Source organism: Melospiza melodia, chromosome 3 (assembly GCF_035770615.1).
Source record: "Melospiza melodia melodia isolate bMelMel2 chromosome 3, bMelMel2.pri, whole genome shotgun sequence".
Taxonomy (NCBI): Eukaryota; Metazoa; Chordata; class Aves; order Passeriformes; family Passerellidae; genus Melospiza; species Melospiza melodia.
The window spans coordinates 102,185,905-102,206,608 of record NC_086196.1 but is presented as its reverse complement, the minus strand read 5'-3'; the positions used below and the strand labels follow the sequence as shown (position 1 = coordinate 102,206,608).

At 42.1% G+C, this 20,704-nt stretch overlaps 1 protein-coding gene across 2 annotated transcripts in view; it reads right to left on the bottom strand.

Moving 5' to 3' along the window:
- The window catches only part of VPS54 (VPS54 subunit of GARP complex), a 48,410-nt gene that overhangs the window by 3,843 nt on the left and 23,863 nt on the right, over positions 1–20,704 (bottom strand). For both annotated transcript variants that reach the window (XM_063152327.1, XM_063152329.1), the window contains 13 exons: positions 20,330–20,437; positions 17,936–17,991; positions 16,396–16,492; positions 15,614–15,951; positions 13,607–13,736; positions 12,992–13,173; positions 12,124–12,236; positions 10,759–10,822; positions 8,709–8,814; positions 4,848–4,935; positions 3,811–3,932; positions 3,626–3,706; positions 259–366 (listed from right to left, as the gene is read on the bottom strand). In XM_063152327.1, coding sequence (XP_063008397.1) covers positions 259–366; positions 3,626–3,706; positions 3,811–3,932; positions 4,848–4,935; positions 8,709–8,814; positions 10,759–10,822; positions 12,124–12,236; positions 12,992–13,173; positions 13,607–13,736; positions 15,614–15,951; positions 16,396–16,492; positions 17,936–17,991; positions 20,330–20,437 — 1,593 coding nt within the window. The remainder of the gene's footprint in view (positions 1–258; positions 367–3,625; positions 3,707–3,810; positions 3,933–4,847; positions 4,936–8,708; positions 8,815–10,758; positions 10,823–12,123; positions 12,237–12,991; positions 13,174–13,606; positions 13,737–15,613; positions 15,952–16,395; positions 16,493–17,935; positions 17,992–20,329; positions 20,438–20,704) is intronic.

Sequence of the window (20,704 nt, the reverse complement as noted above, 5' to 3'; positions counted from 1 at the left end):
ATTAAAAAGCAGCTCAAAATCCTGAAATCCATTCTTTTTGTGTACCTCATTGGTCTCCCTACACACTGGAGTACTTCCTTGTATTCCTTGTAGTTCCTTGTATCAGCCCAAGCTGTCCGTGTGACTGCTGCCAAGCCCTTTAACGTGTGGGTTTCACCAGGACTCAAAAAAGAATTCCCTCTCCCCAGATAAAGTCTCTCCTGTTCCCAAGGCCATGTGCAAGCAAGCTGTAAGATGAAGCTCAGAAATAACATTCACCTGAGTTTGCTCCTCAGGAAGGAGATCATAAATAGCTTCATGCATCTTTGCCATTTGCTTGCAGATATTCCTGAAGCATGCTGAAGGAACAGGGGCTTTCACTTCATACTGCAAATAAACACACAACCAGTTAACTCCTTTCTGCCACTTTAAAATGGTTTATGTAGGAGAGCTCCCAACAGCCACCTGGGGCTCTGCTTTGCTAATAACATCAGGAATCAAGATCCATTTAGCACACCACAAATTAAAAGGGTGGCTGGGCATGATCTGATCCAGCCAGGAGCTGCAGATGCAGGTCCTGTGGCTGTGAGCTGGCCCTTTCCTTCAGACTGGTACAAGCCAAGGACAGACAAGCACTTCTGCCTCTGAGAAATGTGCCCCTTGATACTTCCCAGAGAAAACTGCTTGTCTAGGATCATACATATCCAAATTTCTGAAGGATCAGGGAAACCATAAAGAAACAGAAACTCCTGAAATCTCATCTATCTGCCATAAAAAAAAAAAAAAAAAAAAAAAAAACAAACAAACAAAAAAAAAACCCAACCACATCACAACCCCACAAGAAATTGCAGAAATACCTTGGAAAGCAGAGTAAAAAAAGAAAAGTCTCTCCTCCCAGTGCCTGAAATCCAAGAAACAAGGCACTGGAAAACACCAGATGGGAAGAGATTTGCTACAAAGGGAACAAAATTCTTATGCTCCCACTCTGGATAGGGAGGATGTGAACAGGATTTCAGAGACACTGAAAACCCATCCCAGGAACAGTGAAGCCAGCTCTGCAGTTCCAGGTGGAGAGGCTGTGCCATCACAGGCCTGGGTGGCACACTGGCAGGTCACCTTTGGGAGGGTGACACTTCCCCGGGGAGCATTGCACAGGTCAGGAAAGAACCAAATCATTGTAACTACATCATTTACAAACAGACTGGAGGAGATGTCTGCTTTCATGCAGGCCTGAATTGTAAAAGAGAACAAAGGTTGTCTGAGCACAAGAGAAAAAAAGAAATGGGGAGTTTTGAGAAAGTCTTTACAGAAAATACAAACCAATGACCTAATTCTGACAGGAGAAGTAGCAGAAAAAAAATGCTTTCTGCTCCAGGAAACAATCACCCAGCATGAGGGATCAAGCATACCTCGAGACAAGGAAGTTAAGCAAGAAATTGTTTCCAATTTCCCAGCATGTTGTTAAACCAGGGGGAACTGGGAGGCTGCAGCAGTGGCTCTTGCATGATTACAGCCACACCCAACTCTTCTCATTGTCATGAGGAAAATCAACAGCCCTGGGAAGAACCCCAAGATCTCTTGGCCATTTTTATGTGCAGCTGAGGTCAACAGCTTTAAAACTACAAGGGATGAGAAAGAACCTCACTGCTCTTCTGCCCAAACAGTCACAAGCCAGCAAGTTCCAAGAGAAGCTCAGAACTCGTACTGGATTTTTTCATTAGTGGTAATGAATGAGCCTTTCCCATTTGTTGAATTCATTATATCCACTGTTCAATAACCCCATTCCTGTTGTATTTCCCTGCCAAAGGCAGCTGTTGGGAAGTGTCCACGCTGCTGTGAACTGCCTTGTCTCAGTGGCACTGGGTGACACAGCTGCCATGCCATGGAGCTCCCAGGGGAAGCACAGCCTAGAAATGCAGGAGTAACTTGCTACCATTACCCAGCGCCAGGTCAACATCCCGTCCACTGCAGCAACTGCTCATCTCCTACAGAGCTGGAATTTCTGGGTTTGAGGTGTGCCAGGCACTCACTGCTATGGAACTCACTTGTGCAGATTTACACACCTCAGAGCAGGGGACCACTTCATCCACAGGACACTGAAATAGTTGGACTCAGAAAAACACCTGAATCCAGAACACACTGGCATGGTTGTACTGACATGCCTATTTGCAAATGTCCTGGGTTCGTGCTCTTCACAGCCTTCAGTACCAAGATTTCATTTTTTAGGAACAAGATGAGCCAAATGATGGCATGTGCTAGGAATGGAAGCAAATCAACCATCCTTTGGTCCTGGGCTCTGTGGGCTGCCTTCATGTGGAACAAGCACTGCCACTCAGCCTTCAAGAAATCTAAATCCTGTGTCAGCTCCCAAAGGGACAGTGGGCTGTGAAGATGGAGGGACAGTAAGAGATGAGCTCTCTTTAACTGCCATCAAAAACATAAATTGAATTCCTGCCTTGTTGTGGGCTACACTGGATTAGTATCAATAATGTAAATTTTTGCATTTGTCTTTTATTCTCAAGAGATCCAGTGACCAAACAGCCATGTTACTTCACATAATTTATGTGGAACAAAACCCCCAAAAACCAGCAGACCATTTTGGTCTTTAGAGAAGAGCATAAACACATATTTTTTTAAAAAGTAAACACAATAGGAGTGGGAAATCCCAATTTAAATGCTTCTTTTTTTTTTCCACCCTAAGTTCAGGCAGCGCTACTTGACAGACCAAAGAAACAGATGAAATGAAAAAGCACAACATAAAGTAACAATACAATAACAGAAACAGCAAGGAAGACAGAAATGCTGCCTGTTGCAACTGCTCCATTACAGCTCTCATCAGCCTGTCCCCAGCCTGTGTTCCTGTGCTTCTCGTGAGCTCCTTGAAGGAAGATATAGGCCCAGGCCAATCAATCAAATTTGTCACTAAAACATTAATTCATCCCTGTCATGAAACAGCTCTTTTTTCCCCCAAAACCCTAAGATCCAAAGCACAACACTAAGCTTTAAAAGGTCATGTACTTTATGTATCTGTGGGTCAAGGATGTGTGTTCTACCCTGAGGTGACCCAGAGCAGATCCAGCCCAAGACCACCCTGTAGCACTGTTCAAACACCAAAACACACCAGGAGTCCTAATGCTGCTCCAGAGCAGGAACTGCTGAACACAGACCTCCAGTCCCCAGGCCTGCAGCCCAACAGATGGGCTGGTCCTTCCCCTCCAAAACTCTTCCTCCTCAGCATTTTCCTGCAGTTTCCTCAGGTGGTGGAAATGCCGCCCTCGCCGTAGGAAAGAGCAGGAAATGGGATCTGCTGAGCCTGGCTGCACACAAGAGCTGTCAGTGGTAGGAGAGCACTTCAGCTCCTGAACACTCGAGCATCTGTGCCAGCCACAGCATTGCCATTCCTGCTGAAACAGCCAATGGAACATTTCACTTTCCTGGGAGTGAAGGTGACTGACACCCAGGTAGCAAATGTGAACACAAGACATTAATGAGAACAGCACAGAGCTTTCCATCTATATAATTAAAAGAAGTTCAAACAAGGTCTCATTAGGAAAGTTTAAGACTCCATTTGAAACATCTGGACTGTATACAATGAGACCTCCAGTTGCAATTCAGAGAGTGTATAATTATTTCCATAAATCATTACCTTGGATAATAGTTTGTCAAATAAGCTATCCATTATGGCAACGAGCTTTGCTGAAATTTCAGCTATGTGGTCGTGATAATCCTGTAAAGGAAGAAAGCAGGTTTCATTTTCTAGTGGCATTCATGTTCTTCAGAGCACAGTTGAAAAGCAGAACTCTGTGTTTCAGGAAAGGCCAGAAGAGTTACCTTTGTGATGTGGTCAAAATGCCTGAGCATGCTGAACTGCTTCGGCTGCAGCCGAGCTTCAAAGTGAGCCCTGATAATGGGAATGTAGTGTACGATGAGCTGGAGGCAACGTGAAGAAAGGGCTGTGAACCCAGGAGGAGAAATAACAGTTATTACACAGAAGAGTCATTTCTGTATGGACTGGTCTCCTGTGACATGAGTAACAGATCTGACACAACTTCACATGGTGGGCTTTGGTCTCTTCCAAAAGCATGGAGGTAACACGTTTGTTTCCCCAGGAACCCCCCACCCCCCATGAAGATGCCAGGCTGGTACCTGGCAGCTCACACCCAGCCTGGTAAGATGGGATAAGGGATTGATTTTCCAAGAGGCTCCTTGAGTGTTTACTCGACATTTTGAGCCCTGAGCACACACAGACATCGGGGAGATCTCTAAAGACCTGACTCATCAGCTACTTAACCTCAGCATTCATGAGACATTCTCAAGGCAGCAGTGTTTCTGCTGCAGTGGTGTACAAAACACCCTGCCCTGCCAGCACTGACCTGCCCTGAACCTGCTCCTGCTGCAATGCCAGCAGGATCCCAAAACCAGGCTTCTCCCAACTCCAACAGGGTCTGAGCCACCAGCAGGACACACACTGGTGCCAGTGTGGTCACCACACTGGCCTAACATTCCGCAGCAAAAACCTGACCCAGCTGTGGCACACAGCTTCTCAACCCATTCTCATCAGGCTGTTCCCTTTCCAAAAGGCAAATGCAGACTGGTCATTTCACAGACTGGTCATTTCTGTTTATCACCCTGAAACATGGGAATTCTAAGTTTAAATGCTTACTCCAACCCATTGGCCAAAGGCTCCTAATTTCAGGAGAAAGTTTAAACCTACACTCCAGGCAGGTAAGTGGCAAGGTCTTGCCACCCTCTGTGCCCACGCACAGCCCCACAACTCAAACCCAGCTTATCACAGGGCTTTTCTGCACTTGGGGTTTTTTAACAGGCAGGGGAACAAGTTTTGACATTTTAAATACAGAAATCCATACCTAGGTTTTTTGTAGTGATTGTTTTCAAGCCAACAACTTGTAATGCACCAGCTCCAAGCACTAATTGGCAACTTCTAGAGTTGAAATACTGTGAGAAAAGAAGGACAGTGAAAATGCATGTTGACTTTTGATCATCTACACAAACCCACAGTTTAGAAACACCATCAATAGAATTTCGCAAGATTAACTAAGTCATTATGAAGGCCAGTTCCAGAGTTTCACTAGTTTTCCTCAGCAGAGTAGCCATGTAATATTGGAGTGGAAAACATCAAGATAAAAGGTTTCTGCTCAGGCTCTCTTCTCCACTGCTGATGTTAAAGGAAACTTGAAGGCACTGAGACTCCCTCCTGCTGAGGTGACTGAATCTATGTTTGTAACACTATGGAATACTGGATTTAAGAAACAATGCACAGAAGATGAAAAGCCAATTCTGTAAGAATTCCAGGTATAGTGGACAACTCATGCTGAGATTTTCCTAACTTACTTCCAAAAGAAAAGAAGTTATCATTAAAAGCAGTAAAATGGTAAGACAGTTGCTATCAGCAGGTTCTGTCTTACACTGGAATTCTGCTTCCTCTCCCAGCTTGAGACACCAGATATTCCAGACAGGGCCTGGGTGATGCAGCAGAAAAGCCATTGCTGCTGTCCCCAACTCCTGCACTGAATGTATAGCAGAAATCCCAGAGCTCATATTTGAACAGAACTGTCTGTTGACATTGAGAGGCAAAACTTAAAAAAACCTGACCCTTTCTCATATGCCTGAAGATGCAGAAGAAATTGTGATAAGGCTGCCCTGCAGCTTGTGTCTGCAACACAGAGAACTGCCCTCACAAAGATCTCCTTTTTGAGGGCAGGGGCATTATTCTGCTTCACAGGTCTTTCTTCACAATAACAAATCCAAAATTCCAACCCTCCTTATGTAAAAAAGGGAAATAATTATCTGGCTGCTGCCTGGTGTCAGTCACAACAAGCAGGCCCACAGAGGCACCATGAACCACCCCCCAACCCTGGGCTGCCAGAAAGGTGCATCCAGGGCTGGAAAAGCAACCCAGACCTCATCCCACAACTGACCCAGAGCCAAATGTGGCCCCTGATCAGAGAGGCAAAACCTGCACTGCCCTCAGACAGGGCAGGGCTGAAACTGCCTCACATCCACTTCTCTTCTCCAGAAAGCAACAACTTTCCTTACACCTCTGTGTGGACTTTAAACAGAATCACTGAGCCAAAGGCTCAAATTTTTGGGAGATTTTTTTAATGAAAAAGTTTTTTTATTATTATTATTTTTTTTCATTTTGGGGATTTATCCTGGAATTTTGGGATTTTTGTAAGATTTTTTAAAAATATTTTTCCTCAAATATTGCACGGATTTCATGGATTTCTTTGGAGATTTTTCCTAGAATTTTGGGGCTGTTTCCAGCAGATTTTTAAGGCTTTTCCCTGGAATTTTTACCAGATTTTTCCTGGAATTTTTGGTGGATTTTCTGGAATTTTGGGGGGTTTTTAGGGAGATTTTGGGATTTTTGCTGGAGGTTATTTTAGGATGTTTTTCCTGGAATTTTGGCCCTTTTTCCTTGATTTTTTTCAATACTTTTCTGGAATTTTCAGGGGGTTTTTTCCTAAAATTTGGAGGATTTTTGGTCAAGCTTCAGGGGGTTTTCGTGTAATTTTGGGGAATTTTCCTTCAAACTTAGAGAGTTTTTCATGGAGTTTTTTGGAGATTTTCCCTCCACACATTTCACACAGCCTAAGCTCCCCTGAGGCATTTAGCTCAGGTTAGTGCTGACCGTGAGGCAAACCATCAAAACCTTGGTCTGTAAAGGTTGCTGGCCACACGTACTGTCCCTGCCTTTTGTGGCAATGACAGTTCCCAGATGGCCTGGTGCAGACAGAGCAGGGAGGGAGCCTGGAACAGAGCAACACCTCCTCCTTGTGCCTGCTGGGAGGAAAGCATTCCTGCACCCAGCCAGGAGCCTTCTCCTGTCTGCACCACCTGGACAACCCCAGTAATTCCAGCCACGTGTGCCTCTCACACCACTGAGGGGCTGGAGTGTGCCCAGAGAAGGATCTGGAGCACAAGTCTGATGGCTGAGGGAGCCAGGGGTGCTCAGCCTGCAGAAAAGGAGGCTCAGGGGGACCTTTTTGCTCTCTACAACTCCCTGACAGGAAGGTGTAGCCAGGTAGGGGTCAGTCTCTTCTTCCACAAGCAATAGGGCAAGAGGAAATGGCCTCAAGCTGGATAGTAGGGATAATCTCTTTACTGAAAGGTTTGTCAAACATTGGAACAGGCTGCCCAGGAGAGTGCTGGAGTCACCATCCCTGGAGGTATTTAAAACATGTGTAGATGTGGCCTTGGCAGTGTTGGGTAAACAACTGGACTGGATTGATCTTAGAGGTCTTTTCCAATGTAAAGGATTCCATGATTTCTCCCATACACAGGTGTCATTTCACTCAGGCTGCAGTCACAGCTCAGAACCAGGAATTTTATTACCTGGGAATGCTTTCCATTTTCCATTACAATCAAGTCTAGCTCTTGCTACTCTCAAAGTTTGCTGGCTCTGACAGCTGTCAAACAAAAAGTACAGTGCTAGGACACCTGGAGTAGCTCTATTTTGTTCAAAGTGTAATAAATGAGCTTTTGTTTTTTCTAGCTGTTCTTGACATCTCTCCAATTGATGGCACCTTGCTGACAGATAAAAAATACAGCAATTAAACTGCACATGATGCTTGAATACCAAGAAATAAATCACAAATGACAGAGCTAGAATGAGATAAGGTGAGGGAAGTAACACAGATATGCAAATCTGGCCAAGTTTGATGCATCCCCTGCTATTCTACCTGTGAAAAGGTCCTGCAATTCCTGAGGGAAGCAGCAGCTGGAGGAGACTTGAACAGGGGCAGGCTCAGACAGACTGATTTGCCTTGGACAGAATTTTTAAAAGGGAAAATTTGTGGATGAATGAAAGACAACTGCAGGGAGCAGTCTTCCTGCATCTGGTTATTCAAATACCAGCTACCAATAGGACAAATATTTAAAGGTCCATCTCCTAGAGTTTCCCATCCCCTGCCCCCCACCTTATGTAAAATATCCTTTTGGAGATTGAATCTGTTTATCTTTCATTGATTATGCTCATGTTCAGAACTCAAATACCTGATATGACTTTTGTGGGCAAAGGTACAAATGAACACCTTGACATAAATTAGCTGCTAAGCTTTGGAGCCTGTACAGACACACACACACACATATATATATATATATGTGTGTGTATGCATGTGTATATATATGACAGTTTTAAGGTGCATTAATGTGCTCCTTTTATTACTGATTATTTATTTTACCTTGCAGTGCCTGGGCTTTACCAGCTTTCCTCTTCTCTAGTGAGAAATAAATGACCAAGAGGTCCCAGAGTTTCATCACCTTTACATTTTACTACAGAACCTTTATCCCATACTATTTTTCATGCTTCTACTGACTATACCTCTACTGATTTGTAAAAACCAAGGGACTTGTTTCCTTCCTCAATACACATACATATTTCTGTGGCATCTGGGATCAAACTGCTTTTTTTTCAGCAGCATTAATTCTACACCCAGCCTGAAGGACAGGCAGCTATGTCAAATACTACCAGATAGGATTTCCAATATTCCAGGTGAACAGCCAGAGTTAATTCCCACAACAAATTACATCTTTAATGCCTTTGGCTTGAAAGCTTTCCTTATGGCACAGTGGCAGACACAATGATTCTAGATAATTTTTATAATTTATATGAAATCCCCACAACACATGAGCATTACTGAGAGGAAGACATGTTCTCTGCAGCCTGCCTGCCCCTGCTGGGCACTGGGGCACATCTGGAGCCATACCTTCAGTAAATCCGACAGGCGGGTCAGCATGTCAGTGGTGATGGAAGGAATGTTATCCACACACTGGCAGTACTCCAGGATTATTCTTATTAGCAGCAATACTGTCCTGAAAGAGAGGAAACAGCCAAGTATGTCATCTCAGTGCACAGAAGAAACTGAAAAGTCAAACACAGGCCAGTCATGTTGATAGAAAGCTACCCAATGCTAGAGATTATAGCATTGAATAAATTCACTAACTGATGTGGAGCAGAAGTGCAACATAAAAGGAGATTTACATAGAGATAAACCAAGTTACAACCAATACCCACTCCACAGGGTGGTGTGTGGAAGAAGTATTTTATATGAAAGAAAATCTCTGAAAAATACATAGAAATGCTAAGGAGTCACAAACAGAGAAGGCGGCTGTGAAGAAACAGCACCAAATATTCAAAGATGCTCAACACTTGTAATTTCTCCTGAAGTCAGCAGGCACTGGAGAATTTGGGAGCTACTGGATGGAATTAAGAAGGCTCCCATAGAGCAAGCATGCTCCTTAGAATTCAAATTCACAAAAGGCAGGAAAACTGACGCAAGATCAAACATTCAGAGTAGATATTTTAAAATTGCAAAAAGTTAACTCTTTCTTCTTTAAGACAGTAGAGTGCAAAAAGATGACAAGTCAACTGAAACACCTGGAGAATGTTTTGTGAACACGAGGCATTTGTAATGAATGCATTTTATTTGATTAGATGCAATGAAACTGGATGTAGAAGTGTCTAGGAATGAAACAAATATTTGCACTGTGAAGCTCTCACTTGCTTCACAGAGCTAAATTTAACAAGCTTCAAGTGAGCAGAGGAATATTATCAAACACATCATATATTAAGCAAATTTTATCCTTTAGAGCAATGCTCCTACTCGACCTGAAATGCTCCTCAGCAGTGATATCATTTGCCTTGCACAGAAGTTCTCAGCCATCAGATTCTGTTTCCAATTGAAAAATGACACATCATCATGAAGCAACTCATGAAATGACAGCTGGTCCAAGACATCCTGTACATCACACCTTTTAAGTTTGGTGCAAATTGATGTTAGAACTCTGGGGAGTGAGATCTTCCAGGCTTTACTCCCTCTCCAAAAACACTCTCATACATAATTAATGCTTAAGCCTCACAGTCTCTGGAAACACAGCATGCTTTTAAATGAAAGAAATAAGTGAATATCATACATTTTCAAATGTCTCTGATATAACCAGCTTTAAGAAACCACTTTCCAATTCAAATCAGCCAGGATACTAAGAAATAGCATATGCAGCTTCTGAGAAGGTCCATATCTTATTCTGAATAAGACAAGCAACCATTCAGGGCTGTACTCAGGTCTTTTGGTGCTTTCCAGCCTGGAGAGAAGAGGGCCTGGGGAGAACTTATTGCAGCCTTTCAGTACTTACAGGGGCTTATAGGAAAGATAGGGACAAACTGTGAAAGGACAAGGAGCAACAGACAGTTTTAAAGTGAAGCAGGGTAGATTCATACTAGACACAAGGAAGAAATTTTTTACAATGAGAATGGTGGAACATTGTTACAGGCAGCCCAGAGAGGTGGTGGATGTCCCAGCCCTAGAAACATTCAAGGTTGAGTTGGTCAGGGTTCTGAGCAAGTGCAAGGTGCCCCTGCTCACTGCAGGACAAGATGATCTTTAGAAGTTTCTCTCATCCCAAACCATTCTAAGAGCCTACAATTTTTGCCAGAAATAACCTAGATTGCAAGAAATAACAATATGCTCAGAAGACAAACCTGTATTTTCAGGGGTGTGTTTTCATGAAATAATTGGAAAAAACCATTCAAACAAAATTATAAATTAGAACCTAGCCACTCAGAGAAAAAATGGCATTTTAATGTAGCTAAGAGCTTGTTGTATTTTATAACTGCTGGGAATCAAAGAGCAACTAGTCTGTAAAAGGACAGGGATTTTTAATTTAAACATGATTGCTAAAGCTGTTAGCATTCATCACAGTTCTACTCCAAAGTTCTTGCCAACTAATCCACTGCTAAAAGAAAAAAGTGCATCTTACCCAACTGTTGCATATTTTTGTCCTTCAACAATAAGGAATTCAGCTGGCTTTCTTTCTTCAGTAGCTAGATATTTTAGTAAGACAGGAAAAAGAGTGAGTTGAACTAAAAACAAGCGCAAAAAATGCTGTTTATAAAAATGCAGTGTTCACTTGATAAGGTTTGAAAAAACCCACAATTTTTGTAGCAAGCTCTTCTCTCTAAATTTTACAGTATTTATTAAATAGCTGATCATCCATCAAAGTTTTTATGACCCACAAAGTTACTTCATTATCTGCTATGATTTTAGATCAAAAAAATCTCATAGTCCCACAGTCATTATGGACTTAAAAACTCCAAATACAACAGGTTACAAATAGAAGAAAGGTAGAAAAAGCCACTAGGTTTTCTACTATACATTGTCAAGTGATTTGCTGTGTATATTAATATTTTAGCCTCAAATCACTTTTTCCTCAGGCTTCCTAACAGAAGCTCTTACTGATGCAGTTTTTCATGCTAAATTATCTGCTTGAAGAAGGCTGCAGGAGGTTATTTTACCAGCAATGGCTGACAAACATTTTGGTGTCATGTTCCATAACTGGAGTGATTATTGCTTTAATACACTCTCTGTTATCTGCTATGATCCTTCTGGGAGATCAGGGTTTCTCCACCATGACATCACTGTATTTTCTTCCTTCTAATCTCTTGCCATTTTTCTCCCCCTCTCTGCATGCTTTCTTCCTCTTCTGGTTATTCACTTCCCCCCCAGCACTGCAATACTGGATAAGTATCCCCACAAGGTAGGAACACATTAAGCATTCCCACTGTGCACATGTGGAAGTGGGGAAGGAGGAGGAAAAAGTGACTTTTCTGAGGTCAAACGAGGTTTCTGTGGCAAGGTAAATAATTGAATGAACATGAGTTTTCCTTCCATGAGCAGCCACATGGCATGCTGCCTTTCATTTGAACTGGCAGATGAAGCAGTGGGAAGGAGCAGGCTTTGTTCCACACAAGCAGGGCTGAGCACACGCACGTGCTCCTCAGTCCCTTGCAATTCCTCAGTGGTACCTTGTGGGAAAAGACTGAATCTGTGCAGAGGCTGCAAGCCTCTACACTGGGAATATTTGTATAAAAAGGCAGCTCTCTCCCTGTGCTAACTCTTCTGGTGTTTCCAAAAAATAAACAGATAATCTTTCAACACAAGATATTTCAACACCAGTAACAGAAAAAATAAAAAGATAAGAGAAGAGCTATCAACTTTCTTCCCATCCCCCCAAAGGACAGGGAGCAAACACAGAGACAGCGTGTCATCAGAATATATCCATGAACATTCAACAGCAGAATTTGCAGATAATAAATTAATTTCTCAGCAGGACTGCAAGACACACCTGTTGGTTTTTTTTCAGGGAGAGAAATTCTGCCATCTGACACCGAATCAACTAGGTCCTGGAACTCGGCAGGAACTTCAGCTTGCTTCCAGCGCTCATTGTCCAAAAGCAGGCTGGGACAAACACATAAGAGAAGAGGCTGAGAAAGAAATACCTTGTCTTGACATTTCTGTTGACTGTAATGCTGAAAAACAACTTTAACAAAAACCACTGGCCCAAGATGTCATGTCAGTCTTCATGAGAAGAAGGTGCCTGACAATTGTCAGCAGCAAAACAGAACAACTCTGTGCTGGTCTAGAGATTTCACAATTCATTCATTCAATCTGTCATAGGGGACCAAAAACTACACCAGACAAAGGTATTTATGAGATCACTGCCAATGAAATTGGCAATTTTTGCCAATTTCACTGCCAATGAACATCTGTCGGATGTTCACTGCCAATGAAATTGGAATTTTAACAGCTTTTGAGGGATGAAGAGCAAACAGACTTGATGGATGTTACTGGCCAGGCTGTTTCTCCAAGAGGTTTGGGTTTGTTTTTTTTTTTAGAAAACAGCTGAAAGTGAATTATTCTTAAACCCCTGAAACAGGGCAATCTTGCTTTTCAAATCTAGTTTTGTGTACTCTCTGTAGCCATTACTGCTCTTATTTAAGTAACTGTAGAACAATCCAGTTTGAAGAAATCAAGTTATGAAAACAGTAAAAGTCTAAACTGGAAATAACTGGGGTTTAATACAGTTTTTTCACCCCCTGCTGCTAAGTATAACAAGCTTACTGATGTTCTAGGCAACAAAAGATTGTGTTTGGCTGGCATACAATACATAAAATTATTCACAGAACACCACAATATTGTCTACCCAGAGGTACCTTAGTTTTGTCTTCCTCTCCTCATGAAACCTATTCACAAATCTATTGGCTTGACTCTGAAGAGCTCCTCTCAAGGACATGCTTTTCCTGCCACAGATCTGTTCAGTATCCAAGATAAAGCCTTCCATCAAGCGAGAAAGAGTAACGAACTCGTTGGAATTCAGCTTCTCTAGGAAGCCATCCTGTATGCAAAGAAAACCATTGTAAGGAGACATACCACCACAAAAATCCAGAGACATACAGAAATAACTAGTCAGCATGTCTGAGGCCTACTACAGTTTGAAGAGGCACATTATTTAACCCTACATGTGACAGAGTAGACTGCAGTACAAGCTGCTATCTTGTCACAGACACACATTCTCTGCATGAAGCATCAAAGACAGCAAATCAGAATATTAAAAAGAGAAAGAAATGGGTAGAAGAAACCAACATTGCCTTGCAATGATTTATGTTAACACTGGTGTGCTCTGAGTGTTTTACCATAGAGAGCATGTGGCAGCAGGAACAGTTTCCTTTCACTGATGCCACTTCAGAACCCTCATCAAAGCAGTAACCTGGAAGCAAATGCTCACCAAGCAGGAGGCACCACCAGCAGTTCTGACCCAAGCTCCTCACCTTTGCTCTTGCCATGAGGAACTTGACTGAGCGATCGTGGCAGATATCAGAAGCGTTATAAAGTAACTCCTGGATATTGTTTGCCAGCCTGCCCAGCTCCAGGTCAGTCAGTTTCATGTCCTCACCAATCCTAAAAAATGACAGAACCAGCTGGCTGAGCATCAGTTTATGGAGCAAACAGTATTTTTGCACACAGAAAGAAAAAGCCTCGCAGCAACTGTCAAATGCAGTCAATTAATCACCAAAGTCACTTTATACAGATGGGATCTTCTAAGCTGCTGTCAAGGTCCTGTCAGCCCCTCGTAGCAAGGAAATGCATTACAGCACATCCTTTTCCTTTTATTTGATTTTGCATTCTGATTGCTATTAATGGTTTAAGAGTAAACATGATACAGCCATTACTGACACAATAAATGTAATTAGCAATTTACTGAGCTAAAATTGACCCAGCTCCTGTGAGACTTCAGCATCACAAGCATATGACATAAAACACAGCACTTTCCTTCCGATGCAAGTGTAAGGCCTAAAACAGATACTCTGCACTCCCCACAGCCTTAATCTACAGGCTGTCATTCTATTACCTCTTCGGACTACAGGCTCTTCAGGTGGTACATTTTATAAGACCTTGTATGACTTGTCTACTGTTCTGAGGCCAGCACTGAGCACAGCTCTGCTGCTCATGGTTCATGCCATTAGTGAAGATCACAATCTTCTGGGACAGCCCAAGGACTGACAGCACAAGAGAAGAGAACTCAGAACACCACAGAGCAACAACTGGGCCAACATTGTTCTGTGTATTTTTACTAGCCTGCTCCAAACACAGAGCAAAGGTGCAAACAAAACCAGAAGAGTGATGATGTATGTTCATTTTAGAACAAAGTTATGCAACCAGCCTCAAGAACAACTTTACTCCTCAGAAGCTCTAGTTGGATGGTGTATTTTTAGCAAACCTGGCAAAGTGTTCCAAGACTAGTTTGGATTCAACCCCCTTCCCTTTTCCTGCTCTTCCATGTAACCCTGAACTCCTCTTCACATTTCATTTCTCTTCCAGCACACGACAGATGTTCAGACATACAAAGGCCTGTGTTTTATGCACAGCACAATTATTTAAAATCTATCTCCTTCAGCCAGCATTGTCATTTGGTGGGGAAGGTCTCCATCAAAACTAACACCTGTTTCAACACCTAAGTACAGATACTCAAGGACCAAGCAGCAAGAACAGGCCACTTGCTGTCTTCCATCTCTCAGAAGGGTAACAAGTGGTTTTGCTTCATATAACTCTTTCAGTTTTGCTTCATATAACTCTGTATCCAGACATGCTGGCTTTTGAAGTGGTTCATGCCTGAGTCCCACACACATTATGCCTGGTTCTTTTCAAAAGACAGCTCTGACTTGTAGCCACAAGTAAGGGGTGCATAAAAGCATGTCAGAAGGTTGGAACTCTGGAGATTGGAGCACCTCAGGGCAGCACTGCCTATGTAACCAAAGCACTGAGATGGATGGATTTATTTATTTATGCAAGTCAAATAGGTGATGACAAAGAGAAGATTTTTCTCTAGAATTTATCAAGGTGTATTCTATGAAGCCATCTTAAAAAACCAAGGAAACAAAAAAAAATCCAGGAAAAATAACCATGGGAAACATGGACAGGGAACAGAAATGCTTCTGCCTGCTAAAGACATGACAATCTGTCTTCCAGGGACTCATTTCTTTCCTTCTCTCTACACAAGTGACCTCCCCAGAAAAACTAATGGAGAAGGGGCTCTTTTCTGGAAGAACTGACATAAATCAGTCCCTGCATCACTACATATGGAGGTGAAAAAAAGGCAAATATAACAGTGCACTCTGATGGCAGTCTCTAGGGGGAGAGCCACTACACTTCACCTACCTAGAAAAGCACATTCCTCCAAAGTCATTTTTGTACTGTGTGACCAGAAACAACCGCCTGCACCTCACCCCTGGTTCCGGCCACGCTGCCAGGCGGAGACAGGCAGGGAGTTCACTCACATCATGTCCACTCCTCCTGGAGTGACCGAGGAGGACGTGTGCTCCTTGCTGGACGAGGAGTCGGTGGCGCACTCGGGCTCCGAGACGGAGTCGCTGCTGCAGGGCTCGCTGTTGGGGGACGTGTTCCTCTGCGAGGCCGAGTCGGCCGCTCCGGCCGCGAGCTCCCCGTCGCCGAAGGCGTCGCTGATGAACATCCCCTCGTGGGTCAGGTAGGCCACCTCGCTGTCCACCAGGCTCTCCTTAGCAGAGTCCTTCTGCAACGTGTCCTCCAGGTCTCTGGTTTTTTGGTTCTTGTCTAGAACCAAGAAAACCACGCTACGGATAGTATTTAACGTTGCCTAGAATGAAATATAACTTTTATTACAAAAAAACACCCCAAAACCCAGTGTCACAAGCTTGTGCTAGAAAGAGATTTTCTTTGTTGTGTAATTAGTATTTAGAGGCAGATCCATTTGTCTGATGGCAACCAATATCTGATGATTCCGAGAGAGGTGAAAGAAACCTCATTTGGAGCAATCTAACACGTACAAAAGTCCTGTCCTAATCCCTAGCAGCTTAGAATAGAAGTAATAGAGCAAAAGAGGTATTATCTCTTTGTCACTGCTCTCTTTGTTAGCACTAATCATTTTTGCCCAGGATGGATGCCAACATGCACATCTCCTTTCAATCAGAAGCTTGAACTCTACAAGCAAAACCAACATCTTAAGACTTCAAATGGAAAAGCAACTTCATTCCCTTTCAGGCCTGAACTGTATGAAGTTCTTTGTAGATGAATATCTTACCTTTACTCTCTTGAGGAAGATAGTGAATTTTGAAAAAATATTCTTCAGTAAATCAAACCACTGAGGAAAATTCATCATCCTCATCTGGTCTGCAAGCCTAAAAAAAGAGCAGTATTCAGCAAACAGCAATTGTTTGCTGGCCATGATGCCTACTGGCACATAAAGGAAAAGAAAACATGCTTTTAATGTAATTGCAAATATAAGGAAAACTGTGTAGACTTTTACCTGGCAAGTGACAGACATCACCCAAACAACAGTCATGATCAACATAATGCAAGTGAAGAGGGAAAGGAGGGATATAGCTTTAGATCACACTATCAGAAAATGAAAGCTTCACATTTACCCTTTAGCTCTTTCCTGGGCATAATGTTCTCTTCCCTAGGATAAATATGTGTTACCTACAAGGGGTGGGGTTAATAACATTTTCACAAACAATGTGGGAGGAAAAAAATACAAAAAAATCTACATGAAAATACTTTTCTAGGGTTAAAAAGCTGCGTTATTAAGCCATTTAAAGGCTCTATTTGCAAGGCATTGCAATGAGACCACTTCTGCTATTAAAGTACAAGTCAGCAGTTTGTGGCAAAAGAGCAGAAAAATCATTGACAGAACAAAAATTAAACCCTGTAATACACACTTAGGACCCAAGAGCAGAAGACTAAACACTAAAGAATGGTGACCAAATATCCAATGTGTAAAAAGGACCCTGTGCCAAATTATTTCTCAATCTGTGTATGAATTCCATGCAGGTTTTGCAACTCACTTTGCTTTATCAGCTGGACTATTTTTATTATCTTGGGGTAACACTTTGCTGAGTCAAGTGAATCACAAAGCCACAGAAAAAACAGAAGCTGGCAGGGGCCCCTGGAGCTGGGGCCTCTGGAGCTGCCTTGGCCAAGCCCTGCTCAGGGCAGGTCCAACTGCATGGGGTTGCTCTGGGTCAGTCAAACCCTGCCCATGTCCCAGAACACAGACTGCACAGCTTCTCTGGGCTGTGTTCCAGTGTCTGACCAGCCTTCTGGGAAATAGATTCTCCCTACCATTCAACTGGAATTTCTCTTCTTCCACATTGACCTTGGGGCAAACTCTGAGAGGAGTCTGGCTCCATCTCCATCTCTGCTCTGGCATTTGCCTTTGATGGGCTTGGTGAGGTCCCTGATGGACCATTTCTCCTGTTCTTGATTATGGGGAACTTAAACTCATGACATGTTTTAATACAAAGTCCCAGATTATGGCAACAAGGGACACTTTCACATAGAGATGTATTCAAGAAATATATGCCTCGTGTAGTGGGATTCACAGAGTCTTAGTATTTATTTCAAGGGTAAATTTAAGGTGACATTACAATATGAATGAGAAGTAAAACAATATCCACCCAGAGGTGGACAAAAGCAAAATCTTAGGATGAAAGAGAAGAATAATCCTTAATTATAGGGAAATTTAAGCAAAAATTAGAACAGTAAATTTATCTATGCTAAAAATCATACTATCCCCACCCACCAGCACCACAAAAAAAAAAAAAATCTGGCTGCATACTTACTTAACAACCACTTCTGTGTCTATTTCTTCTATCTGCGATACCGTATTAACCACACACTGGCAAATTTTAAGGGGGGAAAAAAAACAAAACAAAAGATCTTAGCTTCTTTCTAACCACTGCTGAGGGTCATAATAAACACAATAATCCTTAAGTTAAATAAGGAAAAGTAAAAGAAGAAAATAAGGAGATACTTGTATCATTTAACAACTTATTTCTCTAAAAACATGCCCAAAAAAACCCCAAAAAACAATCAAATCCCCTCCCAAAGAAAACAAAAGAAATCTCTCAAAGCAACTGGTGCATACAAAACTGGCCAGCTTCTTCAGGTCTCCAGTACAACCAATTTTCATTCCAAACACATCTACAGTTCTACAGCCATTTCATTCATCTCTTTTCCCATTACTTTTAAGCCTAAGGTACAAATCAACTCCACTCAGACTGAAAAAAGGCTTTTCCCCCAAATGCCAGTCAATAAACTGAACAAATGAGTAGCAGGGTGTGAACTCATCTTGCCCTTAAGCAAGTTTGTACAATCCCAATGCTGACTGAGGGCTGCCATCTCAAGCTACATGGGTTCTACCCCTGTTCTGAATAACAGTGGTCAGTACAGAAGCTTCTGAAGAAGAACACAACCTTGTTCTTGAACCATGCAGTGTGCTCAGTGCTTACAAACCTCTGCTCTTACACTTGCCTGGCAACAAAAAACCTACTAAAATTCACTGACCAAAACAGCCCAGCAATGCATTTGCAGAGGAAGCACATTTGAGGTGTGGCAAGAAAAGAGTTTCCTTTATTAAGGAAAAGTGCCCCTAGGAGTTGAGACAATGGGCCACCATACAAAAGCATTGCACAAACCACACAGGAATTACACAAATCCTGCCTATTTTCCTTATTGAACAGAAATTTACACTGGAATTTGATTAAACATTGTCTACTATTAAGCAGAGGGGAAACCTGGAAAATCCAACTTAAATTTTCCCAGCAGAATGGGAAAAGCATTTTGAGACTGAGAATGAGCAGAAAAACAGGGAATGTTACCTGTCTATTATATGATCAAACAAAGAATCTGAAGGGAAAAAGAAGTCTCCTAATGACTGCTGATACAGGCAAGTGAAAAGCCAGTGGAGACTGCCAGGCAGATGAACAGCTTTATCCTGGTGTTATTCATTAATTCCTTTTTTTTTTAATTTACTAGCAATATGGGCCTATCCACCTTGTACAAGCAGACCAACAGAACCATGGGGCTGCAATGTGAAAGGGACTGGAACAGACAAGTCTGGCTTAAAACAAAAACTTTAAATAACAGTATTAAAAAACCAAATCCAAACTTTTAAAAACTAGGTTCCCAACCCAGCTCACAATACAGCTGTGAACTGCAGACTATGCTATGAGGACAGGAGATGCCCAACTCAGCACCTATCTCCCAGCCTTTGAGATATAAATCAGAGGGAGTTCATAGCACATCAGAGCATAACTCTAAAAAAATCACCTAGCTCTAGGAAAAAAACCCCATTCTTACACAGTATTCTTACATATGTGGGAAAACAAACAAGATGAGTAAAGCTGAAAGTACCACACACACATCCCCTAAGTTCAGCCTGAGATCTGTTTGCAAACAAAAGTTTTTACGTCACTATCCAAATTACCCAATGTACTTCCCCCAGAGCAAGAATCTGAATTTTGTTCAATTATTGATTTTAGCTGTTTTTATCAATAAGGTTTTTTGGCTTGAAATACTCTGCCCTAAATAGCAAACCACCATACTGATGAAGAAAAGGATTTGGGGCTTAAATTAAGTTTTTTTAAAGGTAAGCACTTCTACCTTCTCCATTACTTCACCTTGCTCTCTCAGAAATAGGCAAGGATATTTTCCAACCTTTTATCATGTGCCTGTGCTAGGTCTGTGTTAACATAAAGGCAAGAAATATTTTCTGTACCATTTGCAGGGAATTCATTTGTTTAAACTGGGTAGTTCTTTGATTCTCCTTTATGTGTTTACACCAAGAACTCCAGGGTTTTGCTTCACAGTGTGTTGGGAAGGAGAGGTTTTTAGTGTGGTTTTGGAGTGTTTGTTTTGTTGTAGGTTTTAATGAAATGTAGTGCTATGACACAACTCTACTATTTCAGAGAGCCACATGTTAAGAGAAAGGGAAGTTCACAACAATGTTATTTTACACAGAAAACAGGGAGCTTATGTTACCTACACCTCCCAAAAATTATTCTGTAAAGACCTTTGTGCTTCAGGGACCCTTTAAGTGTCTGCAGGCTCAGCTGCTCTAACTGAGAGACCATCAGCCACCAAAAACTGCATCAGACCTGTTATTAATGACTAAAAAAAATATTTGCAAGGGGTAGAGAAAAGCTTGTCAGGTACATTAGAAATGTTTGTCTTACCTGTTTAATTATATTCTTTGCAGTATTAATCATTTCATCTCCATATATTTCATAAAAATTTAGCTTCCTTTGTTTTAGAAGTCCAAATACTAGAGATACAAGTCTCTCCTGTCAAGAAAAAAGACAATTAAAACAAACCACACATGAAAAATATCAAGGTGAAGACAAGAAACAATTTTAAGAAATTGCACAGCAGTAAGAAAGTTCATGTATCAAGCACACAGTGAAGAGCATTTAGGTCAATTCAATTCCTCCAGACTAATGCCAAGCTTTGCCTATACAAAAAAGTTCCCTGTGGCAATACCAGCTCAGTCTCTTCCTCCCTCCCCTTTTCCTGCCAATTCCTGAATTGGGCTGACTCACAAATGCTTAAAC